General features: G+C 39.1%; 4 protein-coding genes across 7 annotated transcripts; all 4 read left to right on the top strand.

Moving 5' to 3' along the window:
• The first annotated feature begins 385 nt into the window (after window positions 1-385).
• Window positions 386-9,061, top strand: armc3 (armadillo repeat containing 3). 4 transcript variants are annotated; one of them, XM_034862598.1, is made up of 17 exons: window positions 386-581; window positions 809-872; window positions 1,016-1,139; window positions 1,604-1,729; window positions 1,932-2,000; window positions 2,109-2,281; window positions 2,392-2,586; window positions 2,847-3,030; window positions 3,182-3,334; window positions 3,420-3,528; window positions 4,141-4,390; window positions 5,086-5,222; window positions 5,508-5,676; window positions 5,950-6,044; window positions 7,876-8,043; window positions 8,326-8,488; window positions 8,712-9,061. In XM_034862598.1, exons 2-17 carry the CDS (start codon window positions 825-827, stop codon window positions 8,916-8,918), a joined length of 2,370 nt encoding a protein of 789 aa, XP_034718489.1. In that variant the 5' UTR covers window positions 386-581; window positions 809-824; the 3' UTR covers window positions 8,919-9,061. The 4 variants fall into 4 exon arrangements, with proteins under 4 accessions (XP_034718489.1, XP_034718487.1, XP_034718488.1 ...); XM_034862596.1 differs by having other exon boundaries at window positions 2,106-2,281; XM_034862597.1 differs by having other exon boundaries at window positions 458-581; window positions 813-872; window positions 2,106-2,281.
• Window positions 9,062-10,080: 1,019 nt separating this feature from the next.
• On the top strand, window positions 10,081-12,158 carry msrb2 (methionine sulfoxide reductase B2). Its single transcript, XM_034862161.1, has 4 exons — window positions 10,081-10,357; window positions 10,946-11,043; window positions 11,186-11,262; window positions 11,696-12,158. The coding sequence occupies exons 1-4, from the start codon at window positions 10,243-10,245 to the stop codon at window positions 11,877-11,879; spliced, it is 474 nt and encodes a 157-aa protein (XP_034718052.1). The 5' UTR covers window positions 10,081-10,242; the 3' UTR covers window positions 11,880-12,158.
• A 2,957-nt stretch (window positions 12,159-15,115) lies between these two features.
• c8g (complement component 8, gamma polypeptide) lies at window positions 15,116-19,818 on the top strand. The gene is given in 7 exon segments (XM_034861585.1): window positions 15,116-15,471; window positions 17,097-17,236; window positions 17,811-17,881; window positions 17,972-18,079; window positions 18,233-18,337; window positions 18,613-18,648; window positions 19,752-19,818. Coding segments are annotated over 7 exon segments (663 nt in total). The 5' UTR covers window positions 15,116-15,288; the 3' UTR covers window positions 19,772-19,818.
• Window positions 19,819-20,957: 1,139 nt separating this feature from the next.
• On the top strand, window positions 20,958-22,523 carry LOC117937544 (lipocalin-like). The gene is made up of 6 exons (XM_034861586.1): window positions 20,958-21,230; window positions 21,488-21,627; window positions 21,725-21,804; window positions 21,891-22,004; window positions 22,125-22,226; window positions 22,316-22,523. Exons 1-6 carry the CDS (start codon window positions 21,135-21,137, stop codon window positions 22,333-22,335), a joined length of 552 nt encoding a protein of 183 aa, XP_034717477.1. The 5' UTR covers window positions 20,958-21,134; the 3' UTR covers window positions 22,336-22,523.

Raw genomic sequence — 22,523 nt, 5'->3', positions numbered from 1 at the left:
GGAAGAGAAACGGATGAATGGCGAGGGAGATAGGAGCTGAACTAGATGTATGACTGCTAGTTTTAGGCATGGGGAATACTGCACCCCTGGACATGTACTGTATAAAAACAATCCTGGAACACTACCTGTTTACCACAGCCTACAACCTTATTTAACATAGCCACTTTAATTCTGTAAAGTGTCCTCGTTTTTTTTTAAAGGCACTATATAAATAAAACATATTATTATTATTATTATTAATATTAAAATTACTGCCTGACAGTTGTGGAAATGTCAAATTTTCATATATTTATTTGCATAATCAACAAACTAATGTCAGTGAGGTCTGATATATTTTAAGATGAAATTGGCTTGCCAAAACATAGCCAACAAGTTATCAATAAATATTCTAACTAATTTTAGCCACTAGGGCTCTTTATATGCAGTGTACGGTTTAGCCCAACGTGTCAAGCGTTGCCTAGCAACATGGTGTCAAAACTAAACTTACGGTCTTGTTTTTCTGGTTGGCTGTCCTTCTAATTATATCAATCTTGAACTTGTCCTGTAGCTAGCTTAGTTAGAAAAAGAAAACAAACAAACAGGTAAGTCATAGTGAATATTTATAAAAGTAATGACTGCAGTATGTTTGTTTTAGAAGCTTCATTCATGAACACTGTTAAACTTGTAGCCGGCTGTCAGGTTAGCTTTGTAGTTTAGCTTGTTATTAGCTAGCATATCTACATTCATGACTGCAGGTATTGAACGACTATCTGTGATCAATAAACGCTGTTTAGAACAATATTGTTGAACAGTTTCTCTCTAACGCTAGCTAGCTAGGTCACAGAATGGGAAATAAAGTGAAGGAGGAGAGCATAACTCCATGCAAGGAAACAGTGAGTAATGAAAGTCTTTTCATCTTTACCTTTTAAAATGCCTATTTAGCTTACATGTTTCTGGAAAGCCTTTTTTACATTTCGTGTTCCTTTTAGACACATGACAATAGCCTAAAAATCAAACTGCATTACTCTCTCCTCAGTTACAATTTGAGCCACTACCTGTTGAGTGCAAAACTCCAGCAACAGTAGTGCTGCTGCTGAGCTGTCCAGAGGAGGACATCCTAGTCAAAGCCTGTGAAGCAATCCACACATTTGCAGAGAAAGGTACATTAGACTACCCACAGTAACCCCTACACATATTAGTTTTTTTTTGTGGGAAACCCTGCAGCTGAAAAGCACAAATTGTACTTGTGGCTGACCAGGGTTGTTATTTCTTGAGATTTACAATAAAATCTACACATCATGTGTATTGGTGTAATAACTAACATCAGCGTGAAAACTGTTATTTCCACTTGCAGGATCAATAAAGAATGCCTTAATTTTAACAATTCCTTTGTTCATCAAAAGCTGACATATGGTTATCAACACATTATAATATTATGTATATTACTATGTCAAACACAACATTTTAGCATGTCATCTGCCATTGTCTTTTATATTCAATCACATTGCAGTGCTTATCTTCACTACTTCACTGATGCATAATAATAAGTGCCCACAGGCACTCAGGTCTGTTTGGCACCCTGCTTACATTAACTTCCCTGTTCACTGTCTCCCCCTGTTGTTAGGAGATGAGAACAAGGTTTCTCTGCTGGGACTCAGAGCATTGGAGCCTCTCTGTCAGCTCATCACTCACAACAACAAGCTGATCAGACGCAATGCTTTCATGGCCTTGGGCATAATGGCTACCAACGGTGTGTCAGACAACATACAATATCAATGCAGACTCACATTCTGAATTGTTTGGTGGCTTACTATGCAGTGGATGTGACTTACAGACCAACTTACAGACCAACTATAGAGATTTTGTTTATTTACAGACTGAGTGACTGATTGATGTGCTCCCTGAATAACTGCCACGCAGTTATTAACATTGTCTCATGTTTCTATTGCAAGGTGATGTAAAGAGGGCTCTGAAAAAAATAGATGTCATTCCATCAATCATTGACAAACTGTCACTTGAAGGTGAGTCACTTTGATTACATGATGAATAAACTCAGAAGTAGATGTTTACTGTATATGAACTGCAATAAAACAAAAAAAACAATGCAATTGTCTCTCCTATTCAAGAAGATATAGTTGTCCATGAGTTTGCAACACTGTGCCTGGCCTCTCTGTCAGTGGATTTTGTCTGTAAGGTCAAGATCTTTGAGAACAAGGGCCTGCCACCTTTAATCCAGCTTTTATCCAGTCCAGACCCCGATGTCAAGAAGAACTCACTAGAGATCATCTTTAACCTGGTTCAGGTGACTCAAAGCTGTCAGTCTAGAAAAGGTTACAAGGACATGGGTGAAATTTAATTGTTCCAAAGTTCTTGTTGTCTTCTTGTATCCTGTGTTGTGCTGTATGTATGAAGGACTACCAAAGTCGTCTGGATTTACATGAATTGGGAGGGATACCTCCACTTCTGGAACTGTTGAATTCCGACTTCCCTGTCATTCAGCTTTTGGCTTTAAAAACGCTGCAGAATGTCACCACTGACACAGATACATGCAACACCTTCAGGGAAGAGAGAGGATTTGAGAAGCTCTTGGATATCCTCAATAACATGGTAGGTAGGTGTGTGTGAGAGAACACATGCTTTTCTGGTAAGATGCTAATGTATGTCTTTATCCTGCCATTGATAAAAATGGGAAGACAAAATATGAAGAGGGTAATAACTGCTTATATATGCAGTTTATGTTTGCACCATTTGCAGGATGTTATCTTTGAATGAACACTTGTTCTCAACTCCTAATGCCTTTTCTATCCCATTGAAGGTCTGTGTCTCCTACATCCTCTGCCCCCTATCTATGCTTTTGTTTCTTTCAGGACTTCCGTGACCTTCATGCTGAGGCCTTACAGGTAGTTGCTAACTGTTTAGGTGACAGTAAGAGTTTACAGCTAATCCACAAGGGTGGAGGACTGACAAGGCTGATGGAGCTTGTTCTCACCCCCAATTTACCTGAAATGCAGTCCAACGCTGCGAAATGCATCGCCAGGGTTGCTCAGAGCTGTAAGCAGAGAAGGGGACAAGAGATATTCCTTTTTTTCTTAATTTTCCAACAACAGGTTTTTAAATCAAAATTGTATATAAACTTTGTCTGTGTGTGTGTGTCTGTGTTCTCTGTGTTTGCTTTGTTTTGTGTGTGTGTACATGGGTGCAGCTGAGAATCGCAAACTGCTCCATGAGCAGAATGTGGAGAAAGTTCTGGTAGAGCTTCTGTCTGTGGCTGACATCAGCGTGAAAACAGCTACCTGCCAGGCTTTGTCCGTCATGAGCTTACACCTAGCCAGCAAAGACAGCTTCAGAGACCTGGGTACATACACATTCACACAGCCACCTTAGCATGAACACAAACGCCATGATAAAGTGTGAATGAGTTGGATTTATGTGTTTTTCAGATGGTATCCCAGCAGTTGTACAGTTGCTGAACAATGAGAGTTTGGAGTTAAAAGAAGTAGCAACCCGTGCCCTCTCCAACCTCACACATAGCAACCAGCTAAATGCATTGTGAGTAACAGACAACTTTTTAGATAATGTAAATGTCACCCCTATAGTTTGTTGCTCCAAAAAGACCTGGGAACGAGTGTGTATGCCCCAAATTATTAATGATATGTGTCAATTACTGACACAAGTGTAAAGCATCAAGTGATAAGATTGCAGTCTCTAAAACGGAGGCTGGGAAGGAGGTGGTCTTTTGAAGTTGAGCACTGTGCTTTCCTCTCAGCTATTTCACAAATGATTTAATGCTTCATCTGTCTTCTGATGGTTCTCCCTGACAGAATATCTCTTAACCTCTCTTCTCTCCGTTTCTCCATTTTATCTTCCACATTTTTATTCCTCTGACAAATCCTGCCTATAGCCATCATCTCTCACTGTCTGACTCCATATTTCCGCATTCCTTGTCTCCTTTAGCTCTTGGGACATTTAACTCCACCTTCCCTGCATCACTCCCTCACAATCCTAATCGTCTAAATGTTTGTTTTCCATTGTATTATTTGTGCAGATCACACGTCACACATATTGCATACATTGTATGTTGTGTGATATGTTATGACACTTCATGTATTTCAGCTCTGTAAAATGCAGAAAATCTCCCACCCATTTATGTGTTATCTGTAGTGCTGTGTACGAGGCAGGAGGCGATAAGATTCTTGTCCAGCAGCTTTATGGAAGCTGTTGCAGGACGGTGGCAAACTCTGCTGCCACACTTGGCAACATGGCAGGACAGGAGGTCATCCGTTGCAGTATCTTGTCACATGGAGCGATACAGGCTGTGGTGAAGCCATTACAGTCCACAGATACACAGGTTCTGATCAACACCACGCAGTGCCTGACAGTGCTAGCCTGCGATACAGAAGCTAAGGCAGAGGTTGGTGTTTGTGTATACCCAACTTTTCACTTCCTGGATGCTCTGTTGCCGCCGTAAATTCCATCTGGCAGAACCTTTTGCTTTCATTGTGTTTGAATGTTAAACTAAACGGCAGATTTATTAGGACTATGGTTAACTGCTCCTCAAATGTCTGCAGGATAAATCCAGACAGCAAGCTAGACTATCTGTCCAATCTGAGTTTCATGTTGCACGACTTTTGAACGTACACATGTTCCACAAAAACAAGTTCCTTTCCGAAGCTATTTTGCAGCAGCAATGTTTTTTTTGCTCGGGGCTTAGTGCCGCCCATGACAATTATGATTGGTTTAAAGAAATGCCAATAAACCACAATACGTTTTCCTCCCATCCATGAATGCTGTGTGGAGTAGCCGGACTTTCCTTCAGCGTGCTTTGGTGGAGGGTCTGGCAAAGCGAGACTAGTGTGTGTCTAATGACGGTTCAGGCTGCTGCCGTGTTCTCATGTTTGCAAATGACAAGAATATTATGAAATTTTGAGAGGTGTTTTGCATAAAGGAAATATCAGTTAATTTGACTAAAACAGTTTTTTCCCTGTTACCACTGTATCCACACTAAACATGTATACAACTAAAAAACAATGTTCATTATATACATTATCAAATAATATTCTATTCTATAATATTTTTTCTTTGACATTAACCCCCTGTCCTACATAGTTACTAAGTGCTGGAGGCCTTCACCCACTGGTCAATTTGCTGCGCTCCTATCACAAGGAGGTATTGCACCATGCATGTTTGGCTATCAGTGTCTGCGCCAGTGATGTTAACACCGCTGTGGAGATGTGCCAATTTGGGTAAGAAACTGCGATAACAGTTAATAATGACATCAGAACATGACTGGTGAATTATGAAATGTAGAACTGAAGGAGTGTTGTTGAGTAGTGTAATGTAAAAGCGGAGTAAAAGTGTAGTGTTGAAACCAACTCAGAGTGATCTCTTAAATAGCCAGTAGATGGCAGTATAGGACAGTAATATGTGTAGCTCCAAAAGAAAGAATGGGTAATTTTGTCTATATTTGTTCATATTTTTTTAATATTTATCATCAATGTCTGAATATCTGTTTATGTGGTGTGTCTCAGAGCCCTGGAAATGCTTCAGGATATCAACCTATCAGTGAATCGAAGGAGCCGTTTCAGCCAGTTGGCCATGACCAGCCTGCTTAACTTTAACTTGTCCGCCAAATACAGCCTGACAAGTCACTTGGCCTCCACTGACATTATTAGTGATGGCTTCTATGATGCTGGGAAGGTGTGTGTATGTGCTATTGAAATTGATGTAACTGAGGTCACTTAAAGGAATGTAAGCTTATATACAAATAGAAAAAAACCTCTTGTCAAATTTCCAGACATGCCTATAATCGATTACTTTAGAACTTGAGCTTGTTGAACAGATCTGTTTCACCAACGATAGATAACAGTTTTCTCTGTTTCATCGGTCTTTTTTGAAGAAGAAAACATAATGTAGCAAAGAATAGAACACGTTTTACATATTCACATCACATCACATCTCTCTCTCTCCTAGGCTCGTGAAGGTCAAAGAATTCAGACTTTAGAGGAACTGTCCAAGCAGCCTGTCAACGAGCACCAGCAAATCATTGTTGTCAACACAGCAACAGAGTAAGTTCTCTTTTTGGTTATTCTACTACAACTAAACATTGTTTATTATTTGTATGCATCATAAGTCCAACCCAGTTTCTTTGAAAATGTATCCTGAAAATCCCAAAACTATTACAGCTAAGCGGGCCTTTTACACTACAAGTACTACAGAGTGGGAAACTAACAAGAACAACCACACAGATGGGGGTAGAGCATTGGCGGAGAATTCGCAAGTTTCCTACACTACCAGCCACACTATGTATGTAGTTTGTCAGTATAATATATTTTAGCTGCAAGATTACAATCACCCTCCCCTTGTCTGCTCCAATCCGGTGCTCCAGTTTTTTTCCTTTTGGTTCTCCTTTCTCCCCCTCTCCCCGTTGCCTTCAGTGTGCCTCTTTAGCGTGGCCTCTCAGGGTAAACAATCCTATTTCTTTAAAGATGGCAACACACTCACACTAAAAGAGAGAGTTTAGACTAATGGACTTACACGCACAACCATGCACAAGTGCACATGCATGCATAAAGATTCCTGCACACATGCATGCTGAGACACACACACACACACACACACACACACACACACACACAGGTCCAACCCATTTCCACCATGTCCCCCATGTAGCATGCATTCACACACAACATCTTAGGCATTCTTAAGCAGTGTGTTATATAATCTATCCAGTGCTTAGTATGACCAAAGTTTCAGTTTTTACTATATAAGCTTTTAACTATATAAAGCAAAACGCCTCTTACCAGAATAAATTAAAGATTTATTTACACCCTCTGATGATCATTGTGTATTGTTGTATTATAATTACTTTGACCTTGGAGGTTCAGCTTTTGCTCCTGTTTGTCTGCAAGATATCTAAAAAAAAATGTGGTAAACTGCTAAGACTTCTCCAGAAGCTTTGCAGTCATCCAATTAATTTCTTTTTGGCCATAAGTGTTTTTAATAATGTGTTGAAAAATGGGGTTGGCAGACATTTGCTCACAAGGTATCTTCTAATTTTCTATGAGAGAATATGTTCAGAAATGAAAGATAACACATTGGTATTAATTATTTTCAGTGTCTATGTGAACATATCTGTTTTCTACACATGTTGCACGCATATACTCTTCTCTTGGATACTGGCAAACTATTTTAAATACAAGTACAATACATACTGTGCATTACAAGTGTTTAAGAGACACCCGTAACAACAAAATATTAAACACACATGGCAACTGAAAATATAAAAGATAGGGGGTTCTGGTGGAGGAATATTTAGGATAGCACACGCCCTGTAATTCTGGTCAGAACAGTGCTATAGTAACCGTAATTATGACATGCTTTAAAAGGTAAGTGTTTGGTCTGAAACATAAGAAGAAATAAAATATACACACATCAGGTTAGCCACAACTACCAGCAATTTAACTAAGCGTTTCTGATAATGTAAACAAATAACAGTAAACACTAATAATAATCATCCATACTACTTTCAATATGTGTGATAACACTTATATCAGTATCAACAACTACCGACATTAAATACCCGCTGACCTTGTAGCTAGGTCACATTTCAATAGGCAGTAACACTGCGTTCTTTCGAGAATTCAATTAACTAATACACCGTATGAGATCTAAAAACATGATTACAGAATGTACATCAGTTATCTTGATGCGGCTTAGCAGTTCCTTTTAACAAGCGACAATATTTGTCATCACACAGAGTTATCGTTACGGTGAGCCAACATTACGCATGCCAATTGTGTCTGTAAACTCCCTGCGAGTTTATCATTTCACTCAGAGAAATGTCCATAATTGAAAACAAGTCTTAGATTTCTTTTTAATTACTGTCTTCCTGTACAGAAAAAACAAAAAGGATGACAAACAGAAAAATAAGACCCAGCCTGAGTCTCCTACAGAGAAAGCGTGGAAGATGATGGATGACGTCTCATTGCAGCTTCTAGTTAACGAGGCCCAAAAATCTATTCTCCCACTGAGTGATGAACGAGAGCAGTGTGCTGCCTTGGCCAGGTAACATATTAATGCAGCCAGCACATAACATGCAGGGATATTGCTTAAAGTAGAGAACAAAATCATATCATATTATTTAATTAGCAACCACTGTTTTTTTAATTTTCCAGAATCATTTTAAGAAATTGAAACAAGACTGAATGTGCTAGTAAAGGTTCACTAAAACCAGTGGCATGTAACAGCAGTATAAAACACAGCACTCTGTGAGCCTAAAGGATGCAATACAAATTGTGAAGGGTCCTGCATTCTAATGGGTTTTGTGTCCATGCTTTCGGATGCCAGGCTGGTGAGTGAAGCCATGGGCGGAGCAGTGGAGATGGAAAAGTTGCATGAATTCTCATGGGTGCTGCATCTCAGCGAGCTCAAGTTTCAGCTTCAGTCTAATGTTGTTCCCATCGGTTTGATCAGTAGGGGAATCTATCGCCATAGGGCACTTCTCTTCAAGGTACCACTGATCTATCTACCACACAGCATTGTCACCTTTTTCCCCCTCTGTACCAATATTTTCCTTTCACACACACGTCTTTTAGCCTCCTATTTCAAGACACTTCTATCTACGTTCTCCCCATCCTCCACTTAAAGTATTATTATAATATTATAATAACCCTCTCCATTTCACCCATCTCTGGCTTCCAAATCCTAATCCCCGACCTGTCTTCACTTTTCAGTGTCTGGCTGATTGCATAGGAATGAGCTGCACACTTGAAAGGGGTGAGTACAGCCGGGCTTGGAACGAGGTTCTCCTCTTCAATGGGAATCCCTCCATGAATGAACGCTCTTCACAGCCCTGCCGCTACATAGTAGACCTCATGCACCAGCCTGGAAGCCTGCTGACAGCCAATACCCCTGCTGCTGTGCAATACCAGACTATTTAGACTAACACTGTAGAGTGGAAATACTGAAGTATATATTGCTGTAACTGGACATTTTACTTAGATGCATTATAGATATTGATTTATATAGGTGTATTTGCTGTATGGCAGTCATTTAAACAATACAATAAAGTAATATTCAAATAGTTGATAATTTTGGTGGACGCACAAGCCATAAGGCAAAATGCTGTTTTAAACACACTAGTTTCACTTGGTTCTTCGCTACAAAGATTTACAATGTTGTTACTGCGGAGAAAGGACCGGTGGGGTCAAACAGTGCCCCGGTGCACCTAGTTTAACTCTGCAAGTTGGAGTTGGTTATCAGGTAAACTTTATCTGCTGTTTGTGCCTCAAGTGAGGTCAGATAAATGAAAGGAAAATACATTTTGTCAGAGGGAATACTACATCTCACAGGCAGTGGTGGAATACGTATTTAGATCCTTAACTTAAGTACTAATACCACACTGTAAAAATACTCTGTTGGTAAGTAAATTTCCTGCAATGTCACGTAAGTTAAATAACAGTATCAGGAAAATGTAGCCTACTTAAAGTACTCAATGCAGGAACATTTTAGAAACTGGAAACAATCAAAACAGTTCTGCCAATTAACTATACATATACTGGCTAATCATTTCAGCTGTACAAGTAGGGCAATATATTGTTGGGTAGTTTAATTTATTGCAAAACATCGTATTTCATGAAATACATGTTTTGTGTGCAAAAATCTTACATTTTATTTGCAAAGTAACTAAAGCTGTCAGATTAATGTAGTGGCGTAAAAAGTACAATCTTGCTCTCTGAAATGCAGTGGAGTAGAAGTAGAAAATAGCATGAAAATAAATTGTAATTTTTTTAATTTAATTTGTTTATTAATCCCCAGTGGGGAAATTACAAGACACGACAAGTAAAGTAAAAGTACCTCAAATTTCCACTTCAGTACAGTACTTGAGTAAATGTACTTAGGCCTTATTACATTCCATCATTCGTTATAACATTAGGCTACTCCATGCCTTTAATATGTTGCATACTTCTTATGGTCAAAGCCCCTTAAGATCCATTGTAATTTTGCCCCGATTGAGTTTTTTTTTTTTTAACAAGCCATAAAGCTGGTACACAATTATGGTGTTCTTTGCACATTGTCCAGCAATAAAAAACAAGCCAGTAAACCCTATCCACTTTAACCTATATTCCTGCTTGAAGGTGTGATTTTTGACCGGGTCACCCAGCTAACAGCAGGGGGGGGGGGGGAGCGCGAACTCGCCGTCGCATAAACAATCCAACGAGAGCTCTTACCTTTAGACAGAGACTCGACACAGCAGCAGCAGACATGTCTCGGTTAGTCGCACGTCTCTTCGTTGTAGTTTCTCAGCAGGCGAAGGCCAGATCCGCGTTGTTACCGAGGAGGATCCGGGTATTCACCCGTCCTGTATCCACATCTCAAGGTACTGGGAAGACCTTTGATTTCTTAACTGTCACTTCGTTTTTTTATGGGGTTAATTTTTATCTATAAGCTATATCCCTCAGGCTGCAGACTCCTGCAGGTGCACCAACCTGCAGTTTTCTTATTAAGAACTTAAAATAAGAAACATCTACATGTTATGTCTCGTTCAAAATGGACTATGGTTAACACATAGACTGTATACAACAGGAGTGCGTTTCCTGGATTTCCAATACATTTGGGATTAGTGGAATTTTACTCTAGGAGTTAAGGTTATCTATGACTGTTCTGCTTATAAATGTTACCCTTCCTGCCTTGAGCAATAGCCTAGACCTACAGTTCATTTTAAGTATTTTCCTCTATTTGCCAGTGTTAAGTGTAGACCTATGTGGTCTCATGTTGTGACTTCTGTTTTTAAAAGAAAAAGTTTAGAAAATCCTGCCATAGCTAATGCTTTTAATTGATTCTCGGTTTGTTGCTGTTATTTATGTACTTGATTGATCAGGAGTGGATTAACTGTCTTGTACCATGTTCAGGGTGCTCATTACAAACTTCTCTGTGTCGTCTTCATTGTTACCTCTGCTCTCTGCAGGCCTGCGGTCTCTCACTCGTTATGATGAGAGTACAGACTGGCAAAAGAAACTGACCCCAGAACAGTACGTAGTCACCAGAGAGAAAGGGACAGAAATGGTGAGTACTGCATGCATCATGCAGTGATTTGTGTCAACATTATGTTAGTCTACCAGACTGCCACACATGTTTTCTAAGGCTGTCAGGCTGTTAGTTCTGTGTTCCTGGTCCTAAAACTGTATGTGTGTGTGTGTGTTCTCAGCCTTTTAGTGGGATCTACCTTAACCATTCTAAAGTGGGGATGTACCACTGTGTCTGCTGTGAAGTTCCACTTTTCAGGTAACAGTTTGCAGTCTTACTTCCCTAAATATAACTGTATGATTGTTGATGTAGATGTTTTAATTACAAATTATTCACCTAAATATGTTCCGTATACGGTACCGCCGGCGGTGACAACATCATATCTTCAGCAAAAGCAGAAAATGCAGAAAATACATGTTATGTACTTATTTACAAATTAATTACATGTCAGACCAGATGACTGACATGTGACGTGCATTATTTTGAGAAAAAAAATAGTTTTTAGAAATGTCCCATGATACATTGTCTCTAGAAGGGTATTGTTCAACTTTTGTTTTCTGAAATTGCATAAATGAAAATGTATTGTGAAAGAATGGAATCGGGGCATAGGCATATCGCCCCAGCACTAATGTTTGTACAGAAATGTTTTTGCAAATTCTCCTTTAGGAAATGTTCCTTCCTCTCTTAATAGTTCAGAGGCTAAGTATGACTCTGGGACAGGCTGGCCAGCATTTAAAGAGGCCCATGGGACATGGGAGCGGGACGAAAGCCACACCTCCATCATTCGTCGCCCTGACAACAGCCTGGGAAGTGCTGGGACTGAGGTTCTTTGTAAAAATGTGAGTTGTTTTCTGAGCTATGAAGCCAAATTTTAGTTTGCTTTGTATTGTTGTTCTAGTTCAACCTGCAGGGAAAAGAAAGCAAAAAACACCAGAATGTCAAGTAGAGTCAAGTGAGACTTCTGCCTGCAGCCTCGTCTCTCTGTCTGCATGTGTATAACAGCCAATAGGAACACTCGCTTTCTCTGAAATGACCTGTAATTAGCCATAGTCTCCTGTCACAGCTACATTTTCTAAAGCCTGAAGTGGAGGTGCAGAACACTTGTTTTTTTCACAGACCACTTGAATTATATGCTGAAAGGTTATGATAGATAGATAAATAAATAAAAAAAAAATTACACCAATTAAAGAAGACAGCTATACCAGTAGCTGTCTTGTTTAATTATTGCACAGCACTGAACCTCGGGTCAATCAGAAGAATTCAGGCAACCAAGACCTTTATACATTAGAATCCTCCGCAAAGCAGAGAATGTAATAACTCCTGCTTGACAAAACAATCCACTTGCACTACACCACCTTGGCTTTCTGCACAAACAATCATTATAAGTGACCCGCAGCTTATTTAACTTGGCCCACAAGGGGGGAGTGTAAAAAGCAGTACATGCTTTAAAGAGGTTTATCTTGACAGTATCAGAACACCAAGAGAACTTCCTGGCGAGCATGTTAGCTTGTATATATAACATGCAACACTGCCTATATATGTCCTCATCATCTGACATTTGATCCGTTAAGATGTGACCCAAATACTTAATGTTACAAAAAGCAATTACAACTGCTGGTACAACAAGCATTTGGCAGGGCAAACACTTCAAATGAACTGTCAAATGTCACTTCACTGTCAAATGAAAAGATAATAAAGGAAAAATAAGGTCCTTATCCTCTTTCACTCTACAGATCATAACCAATTTTTTTTGGGCATATTTTACATCAAATTTAACACCATAATCGGTTCATATATTCAACAACTCTTGAAAACCCGCACTGCTATGAGAGACAACAGCCATATCATCAGCAAACATTAGATGGTTCCCTAGCATGTTACCAATCATACATCCTGTTTTACACTGTCTGAGCTGGTCAGACAGGTCATCCATGTAAATATTAAAGATGGCCAGTGATAGTATCCCCCCTGACGGACTCCATTACCAACACCATAAGAAAATACATCCCCTCATTTGATCTGCATGCTCTGATTGGAATACCAAAAGACTGGGATTCTAATTCTACTGTTAGGTACTCCTCTTCGGCTCAATTTCAAAAATGGCTTGTGGTGTTTAATTCGGTCAAAAGCCTTGGAGGCATCAATAAGACCAATAAAAACAAATGATTTTTTTTTTCTGTAGGTTTCTACCACTTCCGTGCATAGGTCAGTACCGTGCTTGGCCTTAAAGTTAAACTGGTTATCTGAACTGTACAAATAAACACACAACCTAGCTTTTAAAATTCTTTCCTTTATAGATCATTTTCAATATACTGCCTAACACAACTTAAATTTGGCTTTGTGTGCATTTGTTTTATAAAATAGTTCTGTTGGAATTGTTTGTGTATCCATAATTTGCATTCAGGAATTCAGTTATAATTTTCTTCTAAAACAGTTGTGTTTTTCATAAAAACAGTGTTTTGAAAACAATGTATTTCTGTTTATGTACGATGCAGCCAGGTTAGGATAATATGCAATTTGTCTCCTCTATCTCTAAAGATATAGAAAGAATAGAAAGAAGCCTTTTTTTCACTCCAGGAAAAAACCTTCTGTCTCCTACCCCCTGCTGTCTTAGACTGCGCTAAGACAATAAAATGTTGATTAACTGTATTGTTGTTTGAATTTCTCATTTACATGATAGAATCTTTTGATCTGTGACCGAAACGACCACAAAGGGGCAGAGTTTAGACCAACATGTTACCATGCCAACGGCGGACCAATGCGAATGGATTTTAATACACAAGGTGAAAAAAAAAAACGCCCCTAGGTAAATAAATGTGTTTGATTTAGGAATATTCAGGACTTGTCTCATGTGACTCCAACAGGGAGAAGTATGGATCAAGTCCGTTGTCAGCTGCAGTGTTATCATGTTTTATGTCGTATTGTCTTTCTCTTAATTTCATCATGCTCTTTCATTAAACCTTTTCTTATTTCTCAATTGGACACTCAGTCCTCGTCAAATAAATAAATAAATAAAATAAATAGATTTTTCTTACAGATGATATATGCACAGTATTAAAGACAGGTTTTAGTTATTTACACTGTGTTCTGCAGTTATCTAATGGTAGGGTATTTGTTGCTATCCTGTATTCCATGCAGGGCCATCTCCCCCTCCTGAGCTCCGTAGCGGACAATGTGATGGTGAGCCAGCACAGATTAAATATTAAGAACGAAATTTGATTTAAGATTACAGTTGGATTTTACAAGGTGTTTATGGAACAAGTATCATTCAGCACAAGCGCAAATAACACTGGTGGATTTAATCTTCATGATAACGTGGATGAAATGGAGTGAAGAAATGTGCGTGAGACATCAATACTTGAAAATATTATATTTAATTGTTATTTCCACATTTGCTTTCTGCAATCAGACTTTAGTTCCCCACCTCACCATCTGAGTCGCCAATTCCCATTGTCTCCAAAATGTGCGTTAACACGGGTCAGTTTGGGTGGAGGACCGCATTGTTATTATAAATCACAACCTTTGCGTGAGAATAGGCGTACGCACAGACCCCAGCTCCTTTAATGAAAAACTAACCCCAAAACAGATCACCGTATTAATTGCGTTTTAATATTCACTAATTTTTGTTGATCAAAGTTGATCATTTTGTTTTCAAACTTTATTTATGATTGTCTGAAAAATGCCGGGCCTGAATTAAGAAGAGTTCTTTTTCTGTAGAGATTGTAAAAACATAAAGTTATGACATTAATGCTTGTGTGTTTTTCAGTCTAGGGTGAAAGTTGAAAATGGTGCTTGAAAAAAATCAAGAATTTTTAATATAACAGGATGCTTATGTATCTGAAGTAGATGTACATGACAGTATATAGAGTATATACTTTGACAGATATTTACAAGTTTTTAATTTATGTGAATCTTTGTTTATACCTTCCTGACAGCAGTTTATCAAGATTTTAAAGGCAGTATTTAATGAGAATGTACTGCTGCCCCTCTTGTTACTCCGATACCCCCACTGCAGGCCTCTATGGCCTCATCTCTGCCAGCAAACCAAGTTAATATTTAACCAAAAAGCCATTCCTTTTCACATTGTTTGCTCTCTGTCTGTTTATGCAGTTTGTGTGTCTGTGTCTTTGTTTGAGTAAAGCAGATTGGGAAGAGTAGGCAGCAGACATAAGGGACTGACAATCCAATACTAAAGGAAGGGGGAAAACAGAACACAGGAACCTGAGCAACACTATAAAAGAAGAGGACTGATCCTTGTATTCCTATATTATTGCAAGTGGTAGGATGGCTGGAGTATGGCGTTTCACGTTGGCAGTGGCGGTGTTGATGTGTTTGTGTCTGTGGGGTTCCACTGAGGGTGTAGGGGGGGCCGTAAGTCGACCGAAACCTCAAAAACGACCTCCCAAGAAGCCAAAGGTCGACCCTATTGACTTGACCCCAGCGGCACAGAATGTAGACATACAACAGGTAAAAAACTGGAGCAAGAGTCACAATACGGTATAAACACTACTAAATATGTGTATTATTTCTACGTTTGTGCTGTTTTTTAAAAATAATTATTTCTAAGTTAAAACGTTTTGTTGTTATCCCATGTTTGTACGAGATAGGTAGAGAGTCCAGGTGACATACGGTTTGGGCATAAAGTGACTATTATAATTCCATTTAAAGTTTAATTGTGACAAGGCTGAAAAATGATTCATGAACAGGTTGCAATGAATGGAAAGAATTTGTCAGTTTCAGTGGTGGAAAGTAACCAAGTACATTTACTCAATTATGCTGCTACTTTCTACATCTACTCAAAATTTCAGAGGGAAATACTTTACTCCACTCCATGTATTAGATAACTTTAGCTTACTTCTCAGACTAATATTTTATATAAAACACATGATAAGCTCATAAAACACAATATATTGCTAAAGCTTACACCAGATAAGCTTTTTGGCTATGTAGTGGAGTATTGTGTAGTATTCTGTATAGTAATAGGTCAGTAACTTAACAATGACTTTACAATGATAACTTTACAATGTACGATGGGGTTGTATGTCAGTTAGCCAACATTAAATTACGTCCCCCCTTCCATTGAGCCGGACGTTTTCCTTTTACTCCGTGTTTGTGTTTTATTCTTTTTCTCTTGTCCCCCTGTAACGTTACTGGTGTAGCATCCGTGGGTTGCTATATTAATCTAAGTTGTTATAATGTTACTTGCTACAGCAATCTCTTAATGGTTTGACAGCGACAGTGATACCTGGTTTAGCTCAGGAGACATCCGAAGTAAGCTACCGCATGCAATGCACTAGAATCAACCCAAACTTAAAAAGTTACATATAGTCACTTTAAAATGCATATATTATCTTTTTCTTTACTTTACTGTGTTATATATCTTTTTTTGCATGTTATAGGTTTACAAAGTGAAAAAGCTCAAAATCCCCTATCACCATCTCCCACTGTTCATAAACTGCTCCAAACAGCGCTTTTGTAGTCCACCCTTTGCTTCCGTGACAAACGTGCGTCACAACACAAAAAAACTAAACAAAAAAGCTGTTACTGCTTTAAGGAGCATATCAGTGAACCAACCATTTTGACACAAGGACACTAGCCATCTATAGATAATTGCAGCAGGTTTTTGTCCAAATCTGAAATTGTTAAAATTAAAATATACTAAAACAGATGTAAATGCCACTTCTGGAAGTTGACCACAACCTCAAGCTTCCATCTAAGTACCCATGCTAAAAAAGAAAAATATATAATTTTCCTGAGCCTCAAACATGTAGCTCTGCTTGTTTATAGATTAGTGTGGGGGCTGGCAATGGGGACATGCTTGTGTAATTGTGTCAATATGGTGTTTTAGGCAATAAGGGGGATTTTTTGTGAAGTAGAATTTAAGCATAACAAAGGATAACAAAACAGGACATTTGATTCAAAGCAGATGTATAATTTTCATTAATAGCACAGAAGAAGTTTATGTTACCCTAAAAATGTAATTTAAGTCAACTGGCCCTGGTAAAAATAGGGCAAGTATATGACCTAAAAATAAAAAACTTGCTTATTTTTCCTGTGTGTCTGTTGCCTGGTATTGCTTGCTTGTGTTGCAGATGGCAGGAACATGGTACCTGCTAATCACTGCCTCCAAATGCTCTTACCTGATGACTCATGGAACCAAGGTGGAGCCTACAGTCATGAACCTCACACATTCCTCTGCCCAAACAATGTCTGTCAGCACTAAAACATGACAGTAAGTAGCACCATCTACGTAAGCACACTGTGCTCACATCTGGTCTACATCACTGCTACTCTTCAGTAACCTGACTCATCGGCAGAGGGGGCAAAAATGCCACAAATCTTTATCCTCTCTCATTCTGCACTCACTTCATGTCTCAAACCACATGTGTTTGATTATAGGTGTTTCCTCAAAAACAGGAAAGAGGCTAACAATCAAATCCATCAGCTTTGCCTCATACTTACAAAAAAAAAACTTTTAGGTCATCCTGACCAGGCGTTTGCTGAAGGACAGAGAGTACAAAACACAATGAAATGGAACAACTCTGTCTTGTTTTTTTAGGGCTTGACTTTATAAATCCTCTTTGGCCCATGCAGAGGAAAAGTTTTAGTTTGTGTCCTTTTTCTCATGCAACGTTAGATGGTTCAATCTGAGACCTGTGGTCACATTATAAAGCAACATATAAAAAATATACAGTATATAATATGAAAGGCTATGAAGGGTTTCAAATGTTTTAAAGAAATGGTGGTTAACTATCGTTCCTGTTTTTACCGAATGTTTCATCAAACACAAACTCTTCTCTCCCCAGTAATCACCAGTGTTGGGAGATATTACAGGTCTATGATCTAACACCGACCACAGGCAAGCTAACACTTAAAGGTCAGCTCCTTCCTTACTAATCATAATTGATAAACTATATTATATCGGAGCATCCCTTCATCCTATCATGCTTTCTGATGTTTCCACCAGGAACTCGTCCTGAGCTGAACACTGAGATAGTAATCGGGGAGACGGACTACAACTCCTATGCTATCATGTACTACCAGAAAATGGGCAAGATGACCATGAAACTCTATGGTGGGTTCTTCAGCTATGACGCCTTGGTTTGGTATTTCAGATCTAAAAGCCAGGTGGTAGTTCTGATCTTGTTTTACTCTGGTAAATTAAGACTGGACTGTGTGTTTGGACTGGATGTTTTTTGTAATGTTTGTATTTGTGCTCTGTATTCAGCCAGGTCTGTAGACAATCTGTCAGAGCCAATGTTGACCAAGTTTGAGCAGCTTGCTGAAAAACAGGGTTTGGGACTGGCCTACCTCTTCCCCTTTCCCAACTACAGTACGTTCACATCTACCTGACAAATAAAAGGAAATAAACTATTTAGCAACTGCAATGAGTAATTTTGGGTGGCCTAATAAGCAACAAGAGCTCAGAATCAGGCTTGAACCGATCTACAGCATTTATCTAAAAGTAGTTTGGAATATATTCTGCTACATTTCAAAATAAAATAAGTTTTTTTTTTTTTTAAACATATTGCATTAATGACGCAAGATGTAGTCAGACACCATCCTACGCAGCTGCTTTTAAATAACTATTTGTACTTTTTTTTCTAGGTCACTGTGGTACTGTGGACAAGGACCATGTAATCAGTAAGTTAAATGTAAAAAAATAAGAGATTCTTTGAAGAATTCTTTGATAGAAAGTGTGAGATGTACAGTATAAGACTTACAAAAAAGGGGCCGTGGTAAATTGATCAGCTGACAAATTTGGCAAAAACAGCTTTTTATTTAGTCACAAGGACCTGCCGAGATGTCTGAAAGGCCACTTTCAAGCAACAAAGGTGTTTTGGAAACATCAAATGATTGTCAGTTCTTTGCTGTCAGTGTAGCTTACAGGCTATGGGGAGCATTTTACAGGTCATTACACACTGCAGTACATTCAGAATGGTGTCCATGCTCTGAAGTGCTCAAGACTTATTTCATGCACTTCCTCCTATTCAGTGTAACTGATGGTTGACAGGTTCAGTGCATTACATCTAAATCATCCTTTCACCTTCACAGCTGCAGTTCTGCTGTGTGCCAAATGACAAAATATGCATTTTCTCGCTCTGCTCCTTTGTAATATGTATGTTCTGCTCTGTAATAATTATGTATCTAAGCTGTAGACATGTATTTGCGGCAGTGCCAACGAGAGATCACAGTACAGTAATTGCATCTGAATTAAGTGATCTGATTATTATTGGTTAATGGCATTGATAAAATTGTACTGTTGAGGAGGTATATTGTGAATTTTATTATTTTATTATTGATGTTGTACAAGCTATTTGGCGGTAGACAGTTTCTTACAATTTTAAATGCAAACAAGTCATTCCAATGTATAACCTGTGCATTAAATGCCAGTTTATAGGAGAGTGATTTGGAGTAAAGATTCAATGGAAAATTCCTGCAAGAACTTGCATTTCTTTTTAAAAACACAGCCAACATGAATCCCCTTTCCTGCCATGCAATGGTATAATTTCATAGTTCCTCAACAAAATGTCAAAATGTTGCAGATGTGACTAAATAATTTCAATAAGCTACTGGTTAAGAGCTTTAGGGAAACCAATGATCTGCTTTTTCCTATTGCAGGCTATGCATGTGTTTAGGTTCAGTTATTAAAACTTTGTCAACAACATGTTATCCAAACTCCACTCCCCGGTTAAAACAGTAGCACAGATGCTATGTAATTTAATCTCTCACTGTTTTTCATACAGACTGTGTCCCTGCGTGTTGAGGAGGCAGAGCTGTGCAACGGACAGATCCAGCCTTGCAAAGAAAGACTACACCGAGTTCTTAAAATTGTAAAACTGTCAAGTTTCAATGTTGCCAGTTAGAGATAAATAAAACAAAAAAACGAAGCACAATCAAGTTTTTGTCAAATGTTTTCAGTCTGAAAAAAAAAATCCACACAGTGTCTTCACTCAATCCCAATCTGCCATCAGTTGATTTTGTGCTAAAACACCATTCTCATGCACGAGTTATCATGTTAATTTCATGTCATTGTTTTATACTGAGACTTTCCGAATGTGTCTCTGTATGAGTTGGAGGTGGGGGGCGGGGGGGTGAGGACACAAAAGAGTGGGGGGTGGGAGTTAATGTAGCCCAGATGTGGAGCCCAAAAAGGGTTGAAAGAGTTTGGTTACAAAACTAGGTTACCAAACATGTTTTTAACACTGCCCCGAGATCCAGTCGGCACCTCTGTGTCTGCATCTGTGTTACCTAACCAGCCAATTGCAAGCCGGTGCCTGACGTGTTTCTTTTGGAACTCCGATAAGGCCATCAACACATTTTTGCATAGAATTTACAGCTGATCAGCACATGACATATTACACAATGTAGATAATACAAAAACAGTGATGGATTTAGGTGATGTAACAGTATTTACCACATAAAGCAAAGATGCAACATTTAATGTCTAACAAAAGGACAGTTTTTCCAATTCTTCTACTCACTATCTTTGTCACAAAGCTTAAAAAAGGGCCCCTCCCTTTATATATTAATGTTTCAAAGGTTTATGAAACTATTAAATCAACTGCAAAGAACAATCAAATCATTGTGAGCAACACACAATTTCGCTGCAATGTAGTTTATTATATCTAGAAATACTATCTTATTTCAGGTGGATTATGTTGGCTCTTAGAGTTGATTAGATCCCGCTTTTAAGGATTCTTAAGTTTGGTTTTTATTGTGTATGTGGTTTGTTTATTTAAAGCTTTCAGGTGCCATATGGTAAAGAAATTTGCACTCTTACAAAACAGCTGTTTTGATAGTCCGGGCATGCCTGAGCATTTGGGATGGAGGAGGGAGAAAGGGAGGGGTGTTGAAAGAACCCTATTATGTACCCACTCTCCCTTTTTCTTTTCTTTCATTCTTCCCTCATCACCTCCCCCTCTTGCATCCACACGTGCCAGTTGTGTAACCACAGCAATTTGCATGGCAGCGAGTGAAAGCCCAAAACGTTTTGTAATGCAAAAGATAGCAGTGGGAGGGCGGGAGCGGGACTCTGCAGGATATAAGGAGCTCCACTTGCCTTTTTCTTTAACTCTTCCTGATACTTCACTAGCTGCTGGAGAAGACCAGAACACAAAGGAGAAGCCATGAGGAACACAGTGCTGAGGATGCTGGCCGCCCTGATGTGTGTGCTGGCCGCCTGCGCCGATGTCCCACCTGTGCAAGACTTTGACCTGCAGAAGGTAATAGAGAGGCAGAAGTATTACTACGGCAAAGCTGCTGATATTCCTAAGGAAGAGTTATCAGTAACTGTGGCTGGTTGACATGTTTAATGCAGTCACTAAATTGAGCAAAACTAACTTTAAAGAACTTTTAAGGATTTTCAGTGCATGGAAAGACAGGAGTTGTGTAATATATACTAAACAAAATCCATTTGTTTTGATTGATTCTGAGAAAAGAACATAATCACCTTTTCTTGCCCCTTGTGTCGGTCTTTTAGATGGCAGGCAAGTGGTACGTGGTTGGCTTTGCCACTAACGCTCCGTGGTTTGTGAACCACAAAGATGGGATGAAGATGGGCACTGCCGTTATAGTGCCAACTGCTGAAGGAGACCTTGACCTCTCTTATGCCAACCTGAAGTAAGTGTTTGCAAAGTGACCCTTCCTTCAAATCAAAACATCCTGATCATTCTGCTGTAGACAAAAAAATACAAATAAACTGACATCTTTCTTTTAGTGCTGATGGTAGCTGCTGGAGAATGACTCACCTGGCTAACAAATCCGACACTCCAGGACGCTTCACCTTCCACAGCCAGGGTGAGTAGAGCGCACATTAACTCACACATGAGAGACACAAACACAAAGGTTCAACCGTCTGACCCATCTCTTTCTGATTTTAACAGTTTGGAACAATGACAACGACATGCGCATTGTTAACGTTCAGTACGATGACTACGCTGTGGTCCACACTATCAAGACAAAGAACGGAGTGTCTGAGGTCCTCAACAAGCTTTACAGTAAGTCAATCAGTCACAACACAGCAGCTGATTCTGTGTCCCCGGGGGAAAGCCATTATATGTTGAATTAGTGGACTCAGGGTTTTGTGAAGGATAAAGCATCTCATTCTGTGTTTGCAGGTCGCACTAATGAGCCCAGTGCTGTCCTGCAGCAGAAGTTCACACAGTTCTCCCTGGAGACTGGCGTCCTCCCTGAAAACATTGTCATTTTTCCTAAAAATGGTATGTAATTTATACAGAAAACTGAAGACTTTAACATAAAATGCCCAGTTTCTAAACTCATACTGGCCTCCTTATGTGTGTTGTTACAGCTGAGTGTCCTGAGGTCTGAAGAGTCCCCTGCTTCCTTCCACCCTTCATCTCTCGCTCTGTGCCAGGCTTTCATCTCAGAAGAGTCTTCCTTCACCTTCATCACTGTGATGTCTGCGTCATCACAAAGCTACACCTGACACAAGGAAATTTAAGCATTTACCCTGCTGCATACCAAAACTTTAATCCTGATCCTAGTTCAGGCCTCAT

Source organism: Etheostoma cragini, chromosome 22, assembly GCF_013103735.1.
Source record: "Etheostoma cragini isolate CJK2018 chromosome 22, CSU_Ecrag_1.0, whole genome shotgun sequence".
NCBI lineage: Eukaryota > Metazoa > Chordata > Actinopteri > Perciformes > Percidae > Etheostoma > Etheostoma cragini.
Note: the sequence above shows the minus strand (reverse complement) of the source record. Positions and strands in the feature narration are given on the sequence as shown.

Bases quoted from the DNA above. Each gene is read 5' to 3' on its own strand.
- LOC117937544 (XM_034861586.1), top strand. From the start codon at position 21,135: ATGAGGAACACAGTGCTGAGGATGCTGGCCGCCCTGATGTGTGTGCTG. The intron at 21,805-21,890 runs GTGAGTAGAGCG...TGATTTTAACAG, and splicing joins CTTCACCTTCCACAGCCAGG to TTTGGAACAATGACAACGAC. The intron at 22,005-22,124 runs GTAAGTCAATCA...CTGTGTTTGCAG, and splicing joins GGTCCTCAACAAGCTTTACA to GTCGCACTAATGAGCCCAGT.
- msrb2 (XM_034862161.1), top strand. From the start codon at position 10,243: ATGTCTCGGTTAGTCGCACGTCTCTTCGTTGTAGTTTCTCAGCAGGCG. The intron at 11,044-11,185 runs GTGAGTACTGCA...GTGTGTTCTCAG, and splicing joins GAGAGAAAGGGACAGAAATG to CCTTTTAGTGGGATCTACCT. The intron at 11,263-11,695 runs GTAACAGTTTGC...CTCTCTTAATAG, and splicing joins TGTGAAGTTCCACTTTTCAG to TTCAGAGGCTAAGTATGACT.
- armc3 (XM_034862596.1), top strand. From the start codon at position 825: ATGGGAAATAAAGTGAAGGAGGAGAGCATAACTCCATGCAAGGAAACA. The intron at 1,140-1,603 runs GTACATTAGACT...CCCTGTTGTTAG, and splicing joins CCACACATTTGCAGAGAAAG to GAGATGAGAACAAGGTTTCT. The intron at 6,045-7,875 runs GTAAGTTCTCTT...CTTCCTGTACAG, and splicing joins GTTGTCAACACAGCAACAGA to AAAAAACAAAAAGGATGACA.